Genomic DNA, 17,896 nt, shown 5'->3' with positions numbered 1-17,896 from the left:
GATGGAGCACTGTGCTGCAAACTCCTGGCTAACACATAAACCTGGAACAAAAGAAACAAGGAAATTCTCTGGAAAATTTAACAGTAAAGGGGAGATGTTATAAAAGTGACAAACTGAGAGAGGGCAGGAGGAGGATCATATCCTCACACTCAAAAATGATACAAACTATCTTTTTTTCTTCCTTTTTTAAATATTCTATCTTGTCATTTTTATATAATTTATTTTAAATCTCCAGAAAACAAAGAGGGGGGAAAAAAAGCGAAGGAGGGGGGCCAAATCGGGACATTCCATAACTATGGCTGAAACCAGTGCTGCCCCCATTTGCATTGCATCAGCGGTAAGAGAGTCATAAAAAGTCTGTCCTTTTAATCTTTGATGTACTCCCAGAGGTCCTTCTCGTAGCCCTCGTGCACGTGTTGCAGTAGCGCCCGTCGCCGGCTCTCGCAGTACACGTACTTGTCTTGTACTTTCTGCTTGATGTCCTGCAGGGAGTCCCGTGAGATGTCACGCTCCAGATAGCCAGACAACACCTGAATGAATAAATGAATGAATGAAAACTTTATTTAACAGATTGCAGAATGGGTACAATACAGTACGGCTCAATACACACAATTGTTAAGGGGATGCAGACCAGAGAAAGACGTTTGTCTTGTTTACATCAGGGTCCCCCATTTTCAATTCATATCGACATTTATGACATACACAACATACATGACATTTATGGCATAGGGACATACAGGTATTTAGTACTGATACATTTGTGACATAAACGGTATTCAAATATACAGCACTGTTACCCATAGATCCTGACAGAGTATATACATATGATGGGGAGGAGACTGTACATTTGGAGGGGGTGGGTGGGAGAGAAATATACATACGGCGCGGAGAGAATATATACATACCTCCGTGGCGTTCTCCAAGTCCACCTGATTGTTCTCAAATATAATGGACTGGTTGTTCTTCTTGAGGTACAGTAGAAGGCGAAGACGTAGGTGAACATGAGGGCGGAGCGGCACTGGCAGAGCACGTCCACGGCCTCCTTCAGATACTGCACCTCGATCCACGACATGTTGTGCTGGTGCATCTCCTCAATCTTCCGCTTCGCCTGCGCGTACAGCTTGTGCTCGAGGCGCAGGCTCTGCATGTGGTTTGTGTAGCGGTCGCAGTAGAACAGGTACCTGTGCAGGGCGGCGCAGGAAAGCTTTTGGGCGCCTCTGGCAGCCTTGGCATCATCCGCATCGTAACGGTTGCAGGTCCAGCCGTGGACACAGCTCCCCAGGCAGACCCAGCAGAACTCAGCTCGGCAGTTCTGGTTCTGACACACCATATGGTTGCAGCCTCCATCCTTCTCGATGGGTACATGGCATTTGGGACACTCCCTTGTATTTGCGGCGATCCAGTTGGATGTCCCACTATCGTCGCCACATTTCTTGATCCATTTCCTCAGCCACTTACACTTGACAGGATCATGCCAGTTCTCTCCACAATTGAAGCAGAACTGGCGTCCACATTTACATCTCACAGGCTTGGCATCGGGATACTGGACTTTGACAACGTGATGGCAGTCAGGTGCGGGACACCATTTCAACAGTCGGTTGCACTCTACGAAACTATTTGTAATCAAGTGTTGGTACTTCAACTTCGCTTTTGAATCGGTTATCAGCCGCATTACTGTGTTGTCATCCACCAATATATCACAGTTGTGGGCGGGACAGGATATTGTCTGTCCCATGCCCTCCTCGATGATTTTGGTAGTAAGGTAGTCCCCCCAGCACTGCATGCAGAACTTGTGTCCACACTCCAACCCAGTGAAGTACGAGTTTGGGTAGTTCAGATAGCAGATCTGACAGGGCATGTCCTGAGCTGAAGACCGGGTGTCCACCGGTCGCGTCCTCATTTTTTTGCTCGGATTGACGATGTGGCATTCAGAGAACAATTTATCAAGGTTCCCATCGAAAAATCTTTCCATCAGTTTCTCTTTGGCCCAGTCGAAGTGACTAAGGAGTATTCTCGTGATAGTAGCAGGGTTCTGGATGACCTCGTTGACCTCCCGGATACACTCCACCATATGCTGGAGGATCTGCTCGGCGGTCAGCACCTCGAAGCGGTAGTCCTCCTCCTCCTCCTCCTCCTGCCCCGGGCCGTCGTCGTCGCCGTCGAATTCATAGTGGTAACCCTCGTCCGAGTCCATCGCTTTTTATTGCGATGTATTATGATCAGTCAAACGTCAAAGCCACAGGCGACACCCGGTGATGATGATTCGAAGCTCCGCTCGTCGAGACGCTGCACTGAAACGAGAGACGAGATGTTTCTCTACAGAGTTGTTTCCGTGGCCCCCCAGCACATGCACAACATAACACAGTGTGGTAGCTGCTGTAGCTATAGCTTGTTGCTAGTTTGGTCATCTAGGAGAGATCCGTGCTGCTGGCCTCACTACTACAAATACCCTCCCACTCTGCTATTTCTCTACTTCCTCCCTGCCACTCTTGACAAGACAATGTGTCTCATACCTATATCCACAATCTGCTCCTCTAGAACAGATTTAACCCACCCACGGCAGTTTGCTAGCAACCCGGCTAATCTCTCCTACCCTCCTACAGCCACTAATACACCTGTCACAGTACGGGGAGGCTTATGGAATTGTCAATCAGCAGTCAAGAAAGCTGACTTCATTACTGCCTACGCCCATAGTCTAAATCTGCAGCTCCTGGCTCTAACTGAGACCTGGATAACCCCCAATAACTCATCAACACCTGCAGCATTATCTACAAACTATAACTTCACTCACACACCTCGACCTTCCAGACGGGGTGGAGGCACTGGCCTCATGACATCTCCTTCATGGGCTACAAACGTAACACCACTCCCAGAACTGTCACTCTCCTCTCTCGAATATCATGCAGTATCTGTCTCTAATCCTTTCAATCTCACCATTGTTACACTCTACCGCCCTCCAGGTACACTCGATCACTTCACAGATGAGCTGGACATGCTTCTTAGCTACCCCTCTCCTTCTATTGGGCGACTTCAACCTGCCTGACTCATCTCAGTCAGTCATAGTAGTCTCCCTCCTACAATCGTTTGACCTGACTCCCACTGCCATGCCTCCCACCCACAAAGCAGGCAACTCCTTGGATCTCATATTTTCCCGTAACTCCAGCATCATTAACACCATGGTAACTCCCCTACATGTATCTGACCATTCCTTCATATCCTTCTCACTAACTCTCATGCTTAACCGAAAGGTCTTCACCCCAACTCAAACAGTCTCACTCAGACGCAACCTGCCCTCCCTATCCCCCTCCACCCTCTCCTCTGACATACTATCCGCTCTACCTTTGAGTGACACCTTCTCTGCTCTCTCCACAGAGATGGCAACCTCCACCCTCCTTTCAGCCCTTGCAACCTCCTTCAACAAGCTCTGTCCCCTCGTTGAGAAACCTGCCCGCCGTTCCCCACCCAGTCCATGGCTGACAGATCCAGTGAGAGAACAAAGACAGGTCCTGAGAGCAGCTGAAAGGAAGTATAGAAAGTCACGCCTCACTGCTGACATCGACACATATCACAACCTCTTGTTAACATTCTCCAAAACCATCACTAATGCCAAAGCTTCTTTCTTCCACCATAGGATCGAGGCCTCTGCCAAGAATCTTCGCAAACTGCATGCTACCATGTCCTCCCTCCTCACTCCCCCCCCACCCCCCCCTCCCTCATCTTTCTCTGCCGAAGACTTTGCGATCTTCTTTGAGGAAAAAGTGGAGAACATCCACAGCTCCTTCTCCCAACCCCCACCCATTCCAAATGCTGAATCGAGAACCTCATCCTTCACTCTGTCATCTTTCTCTCCCATTACAGAAGCAGAGACCCTGACACTGGTAACGTCGAACCGTCCGACTACTTGCCAGCTGGACCAGCTACCCTCCCCACTCCTCCAGACCATAGCACCAGACATCCTCCCATTCCTAACTGCAACCATCAACTCCTCACTCAACTCGGGGGTGGTCCCCACCTCCCTAAAACAAGCCAGAGTCACGCCGCTCATAAAAAAACCAACCCTGAACCCTACCGTCATAGGCAACTACCGTCCTGTCTCTCTTCTCTCCTTCCTTTCTAAAACACTTGAACGTGCTGTATCCAACCAACTTACTGCTTATCTCTTACAGAATGACCTCCTAGACCCTAATCAGTCAGGCTTCAGGACTGGTCACTCCACAGAAACAGCCCTCATTGCGGTCACAGAGGCACTTCACTTAGCAAAAGCGAAAGGCCTCTCCTCTGTCCTGATTCTCCTAGATCTATCTGCAGCCTTCGACACAGTCAACCACCAGATCCTCCTTGCGGCCCTCGCAGGAATGGGAGTGGCTGGCTCTGCGCTGACATGGCTGTCATCATACCTCAATGACCGCTCCTACCAAGTGTCATGGAGAGGGACCCTGTCGGCCACCCGCCCCCTGCGGACGGGTGTCCCCCAGGGCTCGGTTTTAGGACCCCTTCTCTTCTCCCTCTACACTAAATCACTGGGTAACATTATCACGTCTCATGGCTTCTCCTACCATTGTTATGCCGACGATACTCAACTCTTCCTCTCCTTCCCTCCCTCAGATATCCACGTCTCTGAGCGGATCTCGGCCTGTCTGTCCGACATCTCAGCCTGGATGACGTCCAACCACCTCAAACTGAACCTAAGCAAAACAGAATTGCTCCACCTGCCGGCCAAATCCTCCCCCCTAACCGACCTTTCAATCACAGTCGAGAATGCAGCTGTGACTGCGTCCCCGACCGCCAAGAACCTTGGTGTTGTCCTCGACGACCAGTTGAACTTCTCTGCTCACATCGCAGCGACGACCAGAACCTGCCGATTCCTCCTGAGCAACGTCAGAAGGATCCGCCCCTTCCTGACAAAAGAAGCCACCCAACTCCTCGTCCAATCAACAGTCATCTCCCGCCTCGACTACTGCAATGCACTGCTCGCTGGCCTCCCGGCCACTGCCACTAAGCCTCTTCAACTCATTCAGAACGCAGCGGCCCGCCTGATCTCAAACCTACCGAAGTCGGCCCATGTCACCCCACTTCTTAGGGACCTGCACTGGCTCCCCATTGCTGCACGAATCCGCTTCAAGGCCCTCGACCTAGCATACCGTGCGGCAAAGGGAACCGCTCCCGCCTACCTCCGGTCAATGGTCTCTAACTACACACCCTCAAGACCCCTACGCTCTGCATCTTCTGGCCGCCTCAGACCTACTCCTATCCAAGCTCCGGGAGGGTCATCAAAGAGAAGTCGCCTATTCTCAGTCCTTGCCCCACAATGGTGGAATGAACTACCCACCCCAGTTAGGACAGCCGAATCACGTCCAATCTTTCGACGTCGACTAAAGACGCACTTCTTCAACCATTATCTGAATAAAAAAAAAAAAAAAAAAAATCTAACCCTAACTAACCGTACTGTCATGCACTTGTCCTAATAAACTAACCTACACTGTAGCACTCAACACTTTGATGAACATTGTTGCTCAGCTGATAGAGTTGTGCCCTTCCTGATGGCTTGTCGTACAGAACTTGTAAGTCGCTTTGGATAAAAGCGTCAGCTAAATGACTAAATGTAAATGTAAATGTACTACAAGATACAAGTACTACTACAAGATACAAGTACTACTACAAGGTAAGAAAACTGTATTTTCCCAGTCTCCAAAATTACCGTAAATCCACTTGCTGGCTCCAGGCTTCAGTCCATTGTTGAGTCCATTTGTTCAGTCCTGTTCAGTCCGGTCGAAGATGCAAAACTGCCTTTCTGCTTATATAGAGACCCAAATGTTCTAGAATGTTCGGTTATGACATCATACGGTGACATCACGAAGGTTCCATAACTTTCTATCATGACGTCCTGTGGTTCTAGAATGTTTTATGTTCTAGAAGGTCTATTATGACATCACCACAAACGTTCCAGAATGTTTTATATCTAGAAAGTCCTATTATGACATCACCACAAACGTAATCCTCTGGGGCCCCACAACAGGGTTGGTCGTTAAATCCATGAAGTCATGCTTATCTCTCTCTAAAAAACTGTTAAAACACTGTATCCATTCATTAGATTCAGAGCAGGCTGATAACGTTTGCATCCAAGGCCGCAGTGTCCCTGCGAGGAGCCCCCTTTTGCACCCCCCCTCAAGAGCCTATCTCTTACGACTCCCGGATGACCATGTAAGGCCAACCCAATCAGAGACGATCGAATGAGGCGTCTCTATTTTACTGTGTTATAACCCATTACACTATTGCTTTGTTTCACTTTTACTCAGACAGACCTGTGATCAATGATATACACTCTGCCAGACTAAAAGTCCCTCCGTACGGATGGACTGAATATTTTCAGACTAAAAGTCCCTCCGTACGGATGTGCTGAATATTTTCTTCTCAAATAAACCTGTGTTCATTTAACGTGAGTATTCTGACTACCTTTTATCTCCTGGCTTCATTATTCTGACTACCTTTTATCTCATGGCTTCATTATTCTGACTACCTTTTATCTCCTGGCTTCATTATTCTGAATACCTGATTCGCAGTGTGACCCTGTTTTAGGCTGCCTTGATGCCCGTGGAGAACCTGTCGTGGTTTGACATTAATGCATTCCTGGAGACGTCAAAATCCACCACCAGTGACGGCTTCCGGCCTCCTTGCAACAAATCAAATCAAATCAACAAACAACAAATCATATCAAATCATAAATCAAATTTATTTGTAAGGCCCGACAACACACGGTAATGTCCCCATGGGCCGGACACGTCTTCTTTAAACAAGTCAAGAAGAAACATAACAATAAGTCAAGAACAGAACAAGAACACCATAAGGTCCAACAAATTTAAAATAAATGCAAATCAATGAAAGAATGCAAACACTCCCAGACATACCCTGCGCGAAGGTAAGGAAAAACTCACTAAAACCTAACAATAGGGGAAACTGCTCCACAGGCAGTGTGGAGGAGAGAAACCTTAGAAGGGCCGTTCAAGAGGGGATCTCCCTTCTTAGATGTCGGTGATAGTAGTTAAACAACACACCAATGCACACACTGATTGCAGAAGCCAGTGTGCATATTAAAATCAGTCAAAGTCAAATTTCTGATTTAGATATGGGTACATATTCAGAGTTTGAAAATACTACTTATATTAACCCATTATCTGCCGGAGCTTATATCCATCCTTGTAGCCTCTCTGCCAGCGCAATTTGTCTATGGAGAAGTTCACCATCTTTGCAGGGCTATAACATTTTAAATTGTATTGCTAAATTGACATTACTATGGCCCATTCAACATCAATTATCTATCGTTCAGGATGTAGGAACGTTTTACTTTTTCATTCACACATTCATACTAAAATACCGTCTAGAGTATAAATGTTTTTATCGTTTTCTGCTGTATTTCATAGAACGTGAGATATAGTCATAAATGCATATATTAGATCATCAAATGCAGTTTGATACCGATCGACGCCAGATAAATTTTTTTAACTGTACATGGTCCTAGACGTTATGACTTATCATCTGCGGTTGACCGGAGGGGGGGGGGGGGGGGGTCGTTTATAATTCAATGACCGACGTAAAATTATTCATGTAGCATGAGTGATATATTGATCAGAGCAGTTTGTATCGAAAATGGTAAAGAAAAACGCTGAAACTCACCCCAGTCTCCTCGTAGCGTTGGGTGATCACACTGGAGCAAAAAGATCGCTATTATGGGATGTTGATCGATGCGATCCATTTCCGGGTTGTATATTACTAATACACGTCCAAAACATGTTGATTATTGAGTTATGGCAAAGATTCATATCGACAGTGTCTGTATTGAGCCCTGGGACGCTAAGCGAGTGGCCGGACGAAAATAGGGGACGGACCAAGCACTTCCGGCCACTTCCGGTTTGGCAACTCGTCGATCGGCCACGAGGTGGCGGTATTGAAGCGTTGCAGAGTTGTGATGGCCCAGACAGCATCACCCAAGACTCTGTGAGTGACATATGAATACCATGACGAAAATATGAAATATTCATCTCAAAGACGCCTTACGGCGTAATTGGCAGATTACGCATGGCGGAGAATGACGTGTTAACACGTCATCGTCGGAGAAAGGGTTAAGACTGCCATTTTATTTTTTTTATACACCCACTGAACTGTTGCAACTCTACAATCTGAAACTCAACATGAAAAAACTAAAAGAAAAGATTTCAATACACTCAGCAGATGTGGCTTGAAGATGGTGCACTGTGCTGCAAACTCCTGGCTAACACAGAAACCTGGAACAAAAGAAACAATGAAATTATCTGGAAAATTTAACATGGGGGGGCAGTAAAGGGGAGATGTTATAAAAATGACAAACTGAGAGGGCAGGAGGAGGATCATATCCTCACACTCAAAAATGATACAAACTATCTTTTTTTCTTCCTTTTTTAAATGTTCTATCTTTAAATTGTTATATAATTTATTTAAAATCTCCAGAAAACAAAGAGGGGAAAAAAACTGAAGGAGGGGGACCAAATCGGGACATTCCATAACTATGGCTGAAACCAGTGCTGCCCCCATTTGCATTGCATCAGCGGTAAGAGAGTTATAAAAATGCTGTCCTTTTAATCTTCAATGTACTCCCAGAGGTCCTTCTCGTAGCCCTCGTGCACGTGTTGCAGTAGCGCCCGTCGCCGGCTCTCGCAGTACACGTACTTGTCTTGTACTTTCTGCTTGATGTCCCGCAGGGAGTCCCGTGAGATGTCACGCTCCAGATAGCCAGACAACACCTCCGTGGCGTTCTCCAAGTCCGCCTGATTGTTCTCAAATATAATGGACTGGTTGTTCTTCTTGAGGTAGAAGGCGAAGACGTAGGTGAACATGAGGGCGGAGCGGCACTGGCAGAGCACGTCCACGGCCTCCTTCAGGAACTGCACCTCGATCCACAACGTGTTGTGCTGGTGCATCTCCTCAATCTTCCGCTTCGCCTGCGCGTACAGCTTGTGCTCGAGGCGCAGGCTCTGCATGTGGTTTGTGTAGCGGTCGCAGTAGAACAGGTACCTGTGCAGGGCGGCGCGGGAACGCTCTTGGGCGTCTCTGGCAGCCTTGGTATCATCCGCATCGTAACGGTTGCAGGTGTTCGAGCCATGTGGCTTCCAGGGCCCCAGGCAGATCCAGCAGAACTCAGCTCGGCAGTTCTGGTTCTGACACACCATATGGTTGCAGCCTCCATCCTTCTCGATGGGTACATGGCATTTGGGACACTCCCTTGTATTTGCGGCGATCCAGTTGGATGTCCCACTATCGTCGTCCCATTTCTTGATCCATTTCCTCAGCCACTTACACTTGACAGGATCATGCCAGTTCTCTCCACAATTGAAGCAGGACTGGCGTCCACATTTACATCTCACAGGCTTGGCATCGGGATACTGGACTTTGACAACGTGATGGCAGTCAGGTGCGGGACACCATTTCAACAGTCGGTTGCACTCTACGAAACTATTTGTAATCAAGTGTTGGTACTTCAACTTCGTTTTTGAATCGGTTATCAGCCGCATTACTGTGTTGTCATCCACCAATATATCACAGTTGTGGGCGGGACAGGATATTGTCTGTCCCATGCCCTCCTCGATGATTTTGGTAGTAAGGTAGTCCCCCCAGCACTGCATGCAGAACTTGTGTCCACACTCCAACCCAGTGAAGTACGAGTTTGGGTAGTTCAGATAGCAGATCTGACAGGGCATGTCCTGAGCTGAAGACCGGGTGTCCACCGGTCGCGTCCTCATTTTCTTGCTCGGATTGACGACGTGGCATTCAGAGAACAATTTATCAAGGTTCCCATCGAAATACCTTTCCATCAGTTTCTCTTTGTCCCAGTCGAAGTGACTAAGGAGTATTCTCGTGATAGTAGCAGGGTTCTGGATGACCTCGTTGACCTCCCGGATACACTCCACCATATGCTGGAGGATCTGCTCGGCGGTCAGCACCTCGAAGCGGTAGTCCTCCTCCTCCTGCCCCGGGCCGCCGCCGCCGCCGTCATCGAATTCATAGTTGTAACCCTCGTCCGAGTCCATCGCTTGTTATTGTAATGTATTATGATCAGTCAAACGTCAAAGCCACAGGCGACACCCGGTGATGATGATTCGAAGCTCCGCTCGTCGAGACGCTGCACTGAAACGAGAGACGAGGTGTTTCTCTACAGAGTTGTTTCCGTGGCCCCCCACATGAAAATTCCTTCGTAATGTGAAAACCGTAAAAATCCACTTGCTGGCTCCTAGCTTCAGTCCATTGTTGAGTCCATCCGTTCAGTCCTGTTCAGTCCGGTCGAAGATGCAAAACTGCCTTTCTGCTTATATAGAGACCCAAATGTTCTAGAATGTTCGGTTATGATCATACGGTGACATCACGAAGGTTCCATAACTTTCTATCATGACGTCATACTGTGGTTATATTCTAGAAAGTCCTATTATGACATCACCACAAACATTCCAGAATGTTCTATGTTCCAGGAAGGTCTATTACGACATCACAAACGTTCTAGAAGTTTCTATGTTCTAGAATGCTCTATTATGACAAATACAACGGTGCAATGACTTTATCTAAATCCAATCAGTATTAAACATTCATATAATACAATAACCTAAATAGCTTTGTCTCTTACACCGGAGGTTCCTGGTTCGATTCCCGCTCCTCCCGGGCAGCGTGTCGATGTGTCCTTGAGCAAGACACGTAACCCCTAATTGCTCCCGATGTGCAGGTTGGCACCTTGCATGGTCACCTCCGCCGTCGGTGTGTGAATGTGTGAGTGAATGGGTAAAATGTGAGGAACAAATTGTAAAGCGCTTTGGATAAAAGCGCTATATAAAAAAGCAGCCATTTACCATTTCATATATTTCATATTAGAAAGTTAGAAAGTTCACTGTCCTGCAACAGTGGCACAGCAGCACGACGGACCATATCGGAAACCGGGAGCAGAAAGGAACCCAACCTGAGAGTGACATGAGGCCTGTCAAAGTGCCCGTGTTAGCGGGCTGGCATTCCTCCTCCTCCCCCTCCTCCGGGTCTGTTGTCCTGCCACAGAGCGGGCCTTGTCTGGGGGGATGATGAATGCTCCATGCAGATGCATCAAATGCCTCAGTGTTTATGAAGACAAACGTTTCTGCTGACTCCCTGCGCTTCAGTAATGGAGAGCGAGAGCTTCCTCATCCATCTCTTGTTTGTTTTTCTCTCTCTCTCTCCGCCGTCGTGGTGCGCGTGGCCAAGGCCGTCGTTGTCATGGTTTTTGCCTTATTTCACCTTTCTGTGCGGGACAGCTGTCTATTTTTGCTTTATTTCACCTCTCTGTGAGGGATAGCTGGCAATCCCTGTTCCCTGTGGTTAATTGCCTCATGGGTCGGCAGGTGTGTGGGCTTGATTGCACCTGATGCAGTACAGCTGTGCCTATGGCCATGTGGAGTCTATTTAAGTTTGGCGCTCGCAGTGTCAACTGCTTTTTCATTTTCCTTGTGCTGGCTATACGTTTGGTCAGGCTCATTATATTTAAGTGTAGTGCTGCCCTATTCAGCATTTAGCCTTCTTTTGTAGCCATCTTGTTTTCGGCTACTGGCTTAGTTTACACTTTACTTTATAGAGGCTGAGTCCTTTATGGTAGTGTTTTCTTTTGTTCTTTTGGAACTGTCCGTTGCACATAAACTCCCTTGGTGGAGGTTTATTGTTTTATGTTTTCAATATAAACTCTGGTTTTAGGAGTTGCCTTTGTGGCTTATTTATTCTTTCTACAATACCCCTTTAATGAGTGTCGTCCTGTTTTTTTGGACTTTACTTATTTTCTTAAATACTCACTTTGAGGCTTTCACCTGTAAAGGTTGTTTTGTGTTGTTTATTTTCCCCCTTCTCCTAAAACGTCTGCGTAAGCAGTTTTGTGGTTATTCGTTTTACGTATAACTTTAAGATTCCCTATTATCTGCTCATGACCCACACCCACAGCCCTCACAGTCGTGCGCCTGTGAGGATTCGGAGTTTAGGAGAGGTGTAGGATTCAATTGCAGGACAATGTGGAGTGAGAGAGACGAGGCAACGAGTCGACGTTCCGATAATAATAAGCTTTACTGAGCATAGTCAACAAGGCACACGTTACAGGGGAAAACAAAACCGTACTTGAAAACACGGGAAATCAAACCTCAGCAACGCTGGAAAACATGAGCTACAAATACGGGAACAGACTCACGAGGAAGTATAGGATAACAAGGGTTTTCACGAGGGGAACACAAGGTAGGCAGAAAAGCACGGGAAGGTACTGACACAGGAGACAACACACAGCACGGAAGGGTACTGACGGGATAACCAAACAACAAACAATGACGCAACCCTGGAAGACAGGGGCGGGGAGAATATATACTAAACAGTGATTGCTAAACAGGAACAGCTGGGGAACAGAGGATAAGAATACAAGGGAGACTAGACACTAAACTAACAGGCAGGAACAAACATTGTAACATAACAACACTGGGAAAACAGGGCTAGACTAGAACATCTGAACTAATGGGAGATACACAGGGAGCAAGACAGACAACAGACTTGACAATATATGTACATAAAGGTCCAGAAGGGCGGCGGCCTGTAGCACCGCGAACAGACCGCCCGGGGGCGCCAGAGGACTGTCCAAAAAGTTCAGATCATGACAGCGCCGCGATCGTTTGAAAGAACACAGTATAGGCCTGTCCCCGACTAAGGATTTGTATAGTCGACTTTGATTGGCCGAAATGTGCAGATAGTCGACTGGTAGTGCAAAAAAGAAATATATATATAATTTTCTTTTTGTGGGGGGCATCATTCCATTTGGGCTGTGGGGGGTGCGTAATGTCTGAAGGAGTTGACTGAAGGCTTCTTGTCCTCTGCAAAAGCATGCAATTGGTCAACTGATGGATACATCTTGATATTTGTCTAGTCTAGTGTGTTCATTAGACGGGTAAAATCCTCTTTCAGTGCCTCTGTGCCCGTTTTCTTAGGCAGTTAGCCTCGCTGGTATGCGCGCCATTAGCGTTAGCCACGCTTCTAGACCTCTTTGCTTTTGGAAAGAATGATTTATAAAAAAGAAAAGAAAATGTAATCTTTTTATTTTATTTTTTGCATTCGACTAAGAGGTTGGCAGTCGACTACGGCTCCTTTCGATCGATTAGTCGACTATTTGCCTGGTCGAGGTCAGCCCTAGAACACAGTGGTGATATTTTGAGATGCACTGGTGTCGTTGTCCATGATGATGATGATGGTAAATGGTGCAAAGTTTAGTTTTATGTCATCTTGACTATTGCTCTGCGATGTGGCCATCTGCTGCCAGTGGTGACCTCAGGAAGCTCCAGGTGGTCCAGAACAGGGCAGCACGGTTGGTACTGGGCTGCTCACTAAGGTCTAATGTGAGCCGTATGCATGCCCGCCTCTCTTGGCTTAACGTTGAAAATAGATTGTCTTTTAATATACTTGTGCTGTTCAAGTTGGTCATGAGCAGTAAAACTCCTGTTTTTATACATAATCAGATTGTTTTTAGTAATACTGTGCACGAGCATTACACTAGAGCAGGGGTGTCAAACTCATTTTCACAGAGGGCCACATCAGCATTATGGTTGCCCTCAAAGGGCCAAAGACCGTATAAATGTTAATGTAATGTAAAATAAATGTAGCTACACATTTACATATTGTTAAACATGGTGTTTCTGTATTTATTACTTATTCAAGTTATACATATTGCATATTCATTTGCATAAATGTAAAAATATATGTTAGCTTATGTTATTTTAACAAATAATTTTAGTTTATCAGAACCCCATATTACTCCACCAATCAATGATCAAACCATTCAAGTAAATAACAAAGAAGAATATCATCAAATACAAGCTATGACATTAAGTTTGTTCAAAACCTTTTTGTCACAGTCAAGAGGGGCAGAACTAACAACTGTGAGCTGCAAAGAACACGTGGGACAGATGTAGCAGATGTTACAAAAACAAATGGCTGCACACAACCTTGCAGAGGCCATACATCCAACTAATGGAAGATAGTTTAATTAACTTTAATTAACAGATTGCAGAATGGGTACAGTACAGTACAGCTCAATACACACAATTGTTAAGGGGATGCAGACCAGAGAAAGACTTTCGACTTGTTTACATCAGGGTCCCCCATTTTCAATTCGTAATGAAATTGCTATTATGTGTCTGCATGAACACACAACTGTAACTGTACTCAAAAATAACAAAATAAGGGTTGTCTCAGTTCACAACTATATTGGTCAAGTTTTGGGTGGGACTTGTTTGCGTCCCTACAGCTTCTTATTCAATTGAGCGAGATGCTCGGTTATGTCACACAGCCAGTTTGCATCTGACAGTTCAGACAATATTTCTTCAACCCTTTGTTACCTATTCCGCCTGGATCTTTTTTGTATTTTGGGCTGTAAAATTGTCAAAGAATGTCTGAGGAGTAAGTGCTTTTGGCTTTTTTCCTTTGTTACCTCAGATGTTCAACATACATGTATGTGTAAGAATGTGTAATAACTAAGGCTGTCAAAGTTAAAGCTTTATTAACGCATTAACCCACAATTATTTTAACACTGCTATTTTTTAACCCAATATTAATGTAAAAAAAAAAAAAAAAAAATGTACCTGAGCTCTTGTGGGGCCACATCAAATGACGTGGCGGGCCGGATTTGGCCCGCGGGCCGTGAGTTTGACACCTATGCACTAGAGGTTCCAATAGTGGGCAGCTTGAATTGCCAGGTCCTAGAACCAGCGCTTTGGGGAGATCTTTTATTTTTAGAGCATTAAAGGTCAACCTCCACGTTGTATTTTTGTTCAATAAACAATGTGGACTAGGCCAACAGTGGCTTTCATGAAGAAGGGGAAAAAAAGTATTGAAATTGACCCAGTTTTAGTGTTATCAAACATTTTGTCTGCCCAACACAATCACCACGCACGTGCATATTTTAATCAATTGTTCATAACGTGCGTGTGTAATCGTCACAACAGGTGCAGGACAACAGGGGGCTCACCAGGGGGCGCTGAGAGTCACACAGCTAGTGGCAGGCAGAGAGCCTTGCTACCATAGATATATGCTTGCTACTACTAGCCGAATGGAAATGTATCTGTTTCACCTCATTATTGCTCCGTGATTATAGCCATCCATCCATCTCTAAAGCTAACCACTATTTGTAAAAGCCACAACCACGTTACCATATTTGTAATAATGTAAATCATTGTGTCGTTGTACACATATTGTGTTTATAACGTTAGTAGATAACATAGCTTAGCTTGGTAGCTATTGTGCTAACAACATATCCCGACATCCGGCTCGCTGGCCGGCATGAACGGCCGACCCAAAATGGTTCTCTCCTCTCTGTACACCCCGACCCGTCCCCACGGGTGCCCTGCCGGGGGGGCCCATGGACGTGACGGCGGCGGCAGCCGCAGGGCGCCCGAGCCTGCAAAGGCTAGTGTTACACGATAGCTATGAGCTAACTAGCGCTGCAGGCTCCGGCGCCCCGTGGCCGCCGCCGCCGTCGAGTCCACAAGCTCCTCCGCGGGGACGGGGGCACACAAAGAGGAGAGAACCACCCGCAGGGACGGCGGGCTAATAGGCTAACGTCAGTGAGTGTAGTGGTCCCGACTGCGTGTAGCAGGGACGGCGGAGATATAGGCTAACTGTGATGCACCGAGTGAGCCACCATTGATCTAGTACTATGACCCGGACGGACATAAGGCATACGTTTCCTGGAGTGACGTCACGGCCGTGCTAGGTGCTAGCGTCTGATAAGCTTTTAGATTCGGCTCATTAATATGCACCTGTTGTCCTGTTGACCTGTTGTGACGTCGGCGTTTGATAAGCTTTTTTGATTCGCGCGTGCATGTTATTCGTGCGTGGACCTTTTTAACTCTTTCAGAGTGGCATTTCCGGTGTCAAATGGAAAAAAATAAATAATGAAATTATATACCAATGATGTAAACTACCCATAATTGATCAGTAGGGTTTAACCTGGAGGTTGGGCTTTAAGTGATTCATTAACATGTCTATTTACCATGTCTATTCTAGTTATCTTTTTATTATTATTACTATTACTATTGTTTTATTGCACAATCGTAGCGGGCATGGCCAACCGCATTTCACTGTATGCCCTGGTATATATGTGATGAATAAACTCTTGAATCTTGAAATTCACCTCTTGGCATAGCGGTCTGTGCTGTCGACACGTGGTGCGGCAGACCACAGGTTTGAAACTCCCTCGGGGCATCGAAGTTTAAGGTGACGATATGACAACCGTTACATATATATATATGAAATATTATGACCGAATGCTAGTTGTATCCAAGTTGGCCTGATTACAATTAGACAAATGAGGCTTACTTCCAATTCCAATATTTGATTCCCATTAATTAAATACAGTATGTACAGGTTCACCATGAAGTGTGTTTATTTCACACGCACTACCCACAGCCATAAAATAATGTGAATCCCTACTGTTACAAAGGATCAGATTAAACCGAATATATATATTTATTTATTGATATATATTGCATAGTATTTGTATATCGTTTGATATCCCTTGTATATTCCTTGTACATATACACGGAATATCCCTTTAGTCCAGCCCATAATATTTCATTCTCCTATTGGACAGTGGTCCACCGGCGCCAGGGACCGGCCCCCGGAGCCAAGTTCAAAGTCACCGACACGACATGTCTGTACTTGCCCGGCCCTGCCCAGGGATACGGCGACAGAAATGAGAGTGGCACTATTTGTTCACCGTGCGTATAAATACGGCGCAGGTGAATGTAGAAGACCCTTAGCCCCCTTACCTCCGTACCCTTCGTGCATTTAGTATGTTACCGATAAGTTGAAGCCTCACCCACGATACAACGTGCGGTGAAGTATGGCCTGTTTGGCCTCAGAATAGAGCATCGAGACCGCGTGCGAATTAGTAACTGAATTGTCAGAGTTTGGCGCTATACCGTCGAGTGCGACATATTTCTATTGAGTCTTTAATAGTCTATTTGTGTATAGTGTATCGTGCGGTTAGAATCCTACAGTGACCAGCATCTCCAACGCTTTCTCGTATTAGCTAGAGTTCTTATCCAGGCTGGGCCGACCGAATGGCGCTTTCACCCGAGGAGACCTAGGCGAGAACCGTATGGACATGTACACTGGATTAATCTACCCGACGACTACATAGCCCTTTGCGGCTGGAATATATTTGCTTTGGTCCTATGATTTATGGAGCGGATAATCGCCGACGCCTGCACGTGTTGGATTTACCCCGAGAGGAGTCAAGTCGAGTTGGCGCTCAGAGAGCCTGAGGCCGCCTAGCTTTCTTCACTGTAGAGCTACAGTCTACAAGAGAACCAAGCTGTATTTGTCTGTGGATCAAGAGACTACTGCACCGGCTTCTGTACCTGAAGTCTCCCTAGTCATCGTTGACCAGACGTCCTACTACCGACAGATCTTCTACCCCCTTGCTGGCTTACAACCAGTGGGAACCCCTTTCCAGTATCTCCCGCTATTACTAGTGTACCATAGATATAATTCCCTAAGATTCAGGTTGTATAATTACCTCCTGCGTAACCAGAGAATGGACATTCGTTATTGATTTGCCTACGCATACTCCTTTGCCTTACAAGTGCATTCAAAGAATAATGTAAAGTATCCTATGTACCTTTTGCTCCATTAAATACTTGATTAATACCTTTGACTGGAACCGATTTCATTGTGGGAAGTGTTCATCATATTCATATATCGTGTACTGTATGGCCAGTAATTAAAGTACATAAAGCGGTAGTGGTTTAATGATACCATACTTATCAATACAGTCAGGGAATTGTACCCCTCAGTTACAATTGGTCCTTCGAGCCGGAGAATAACTAGTGTAATA

At 46.1% G+C, this 17,896-nt stretch overlaps 2 protein-coding genes across 2 annotated transcripts in view; both read right to left on the bottom strand.

The window, feature by feature from the left end:
• Positions 1-365: 365 nt before the first annotated feature.
• On the bottom strand, positions 366-2,194 carry LOC311225945 (E3 ubiquitin-protein ligase arih1-like; the record flags this gene model as incomplete). The annotated part of the gene is given in 3 exon segments (XM_084311333.1): positions 366-530; positions 906-977; positions 980-2,194. Coding segments are annotated over 3 exon segments (1,452 nt in total).
• A 6,415-nt stretch (positions 2,195-8,609) lies between these two features.
• LOC311225944 (E3 ubiquitin-protein ligase arih1-like) overlaps positions 8,610-17,896 on the bottom strand; it is a gene marked incomplete at both ends in the record, with an annotated part of 37,978 nt that continues 28,691 nt past the window's right edge. Inside the window, one exon of the mRNA XM_084311332.1 lies at positions 8,610-10,019. Coding sequence (XP_084167458.1) covers positions 8,610-10,019 — 1,410 coding nt within the window. The remainder of the gene's footprint in view (positions 10,020-17,896) is intronic.

This window comes from Notolepis coatsorum (assembly GCF_963971535.1).
Source record: "Notolepis coatsorum genome assembly, chromosome: 3".
Taxonomy (NCBI): Eukaryota; Metazoa; Chordata; class Actinopteri; order Aulopiformes; family Paralepididae; genus Notolepis; species Notolepis coatsorum.
Note: the sequence above shows the minus strand (reverse complement) of the source record. Positions and strands in the feature narration are given on the sequence as shown.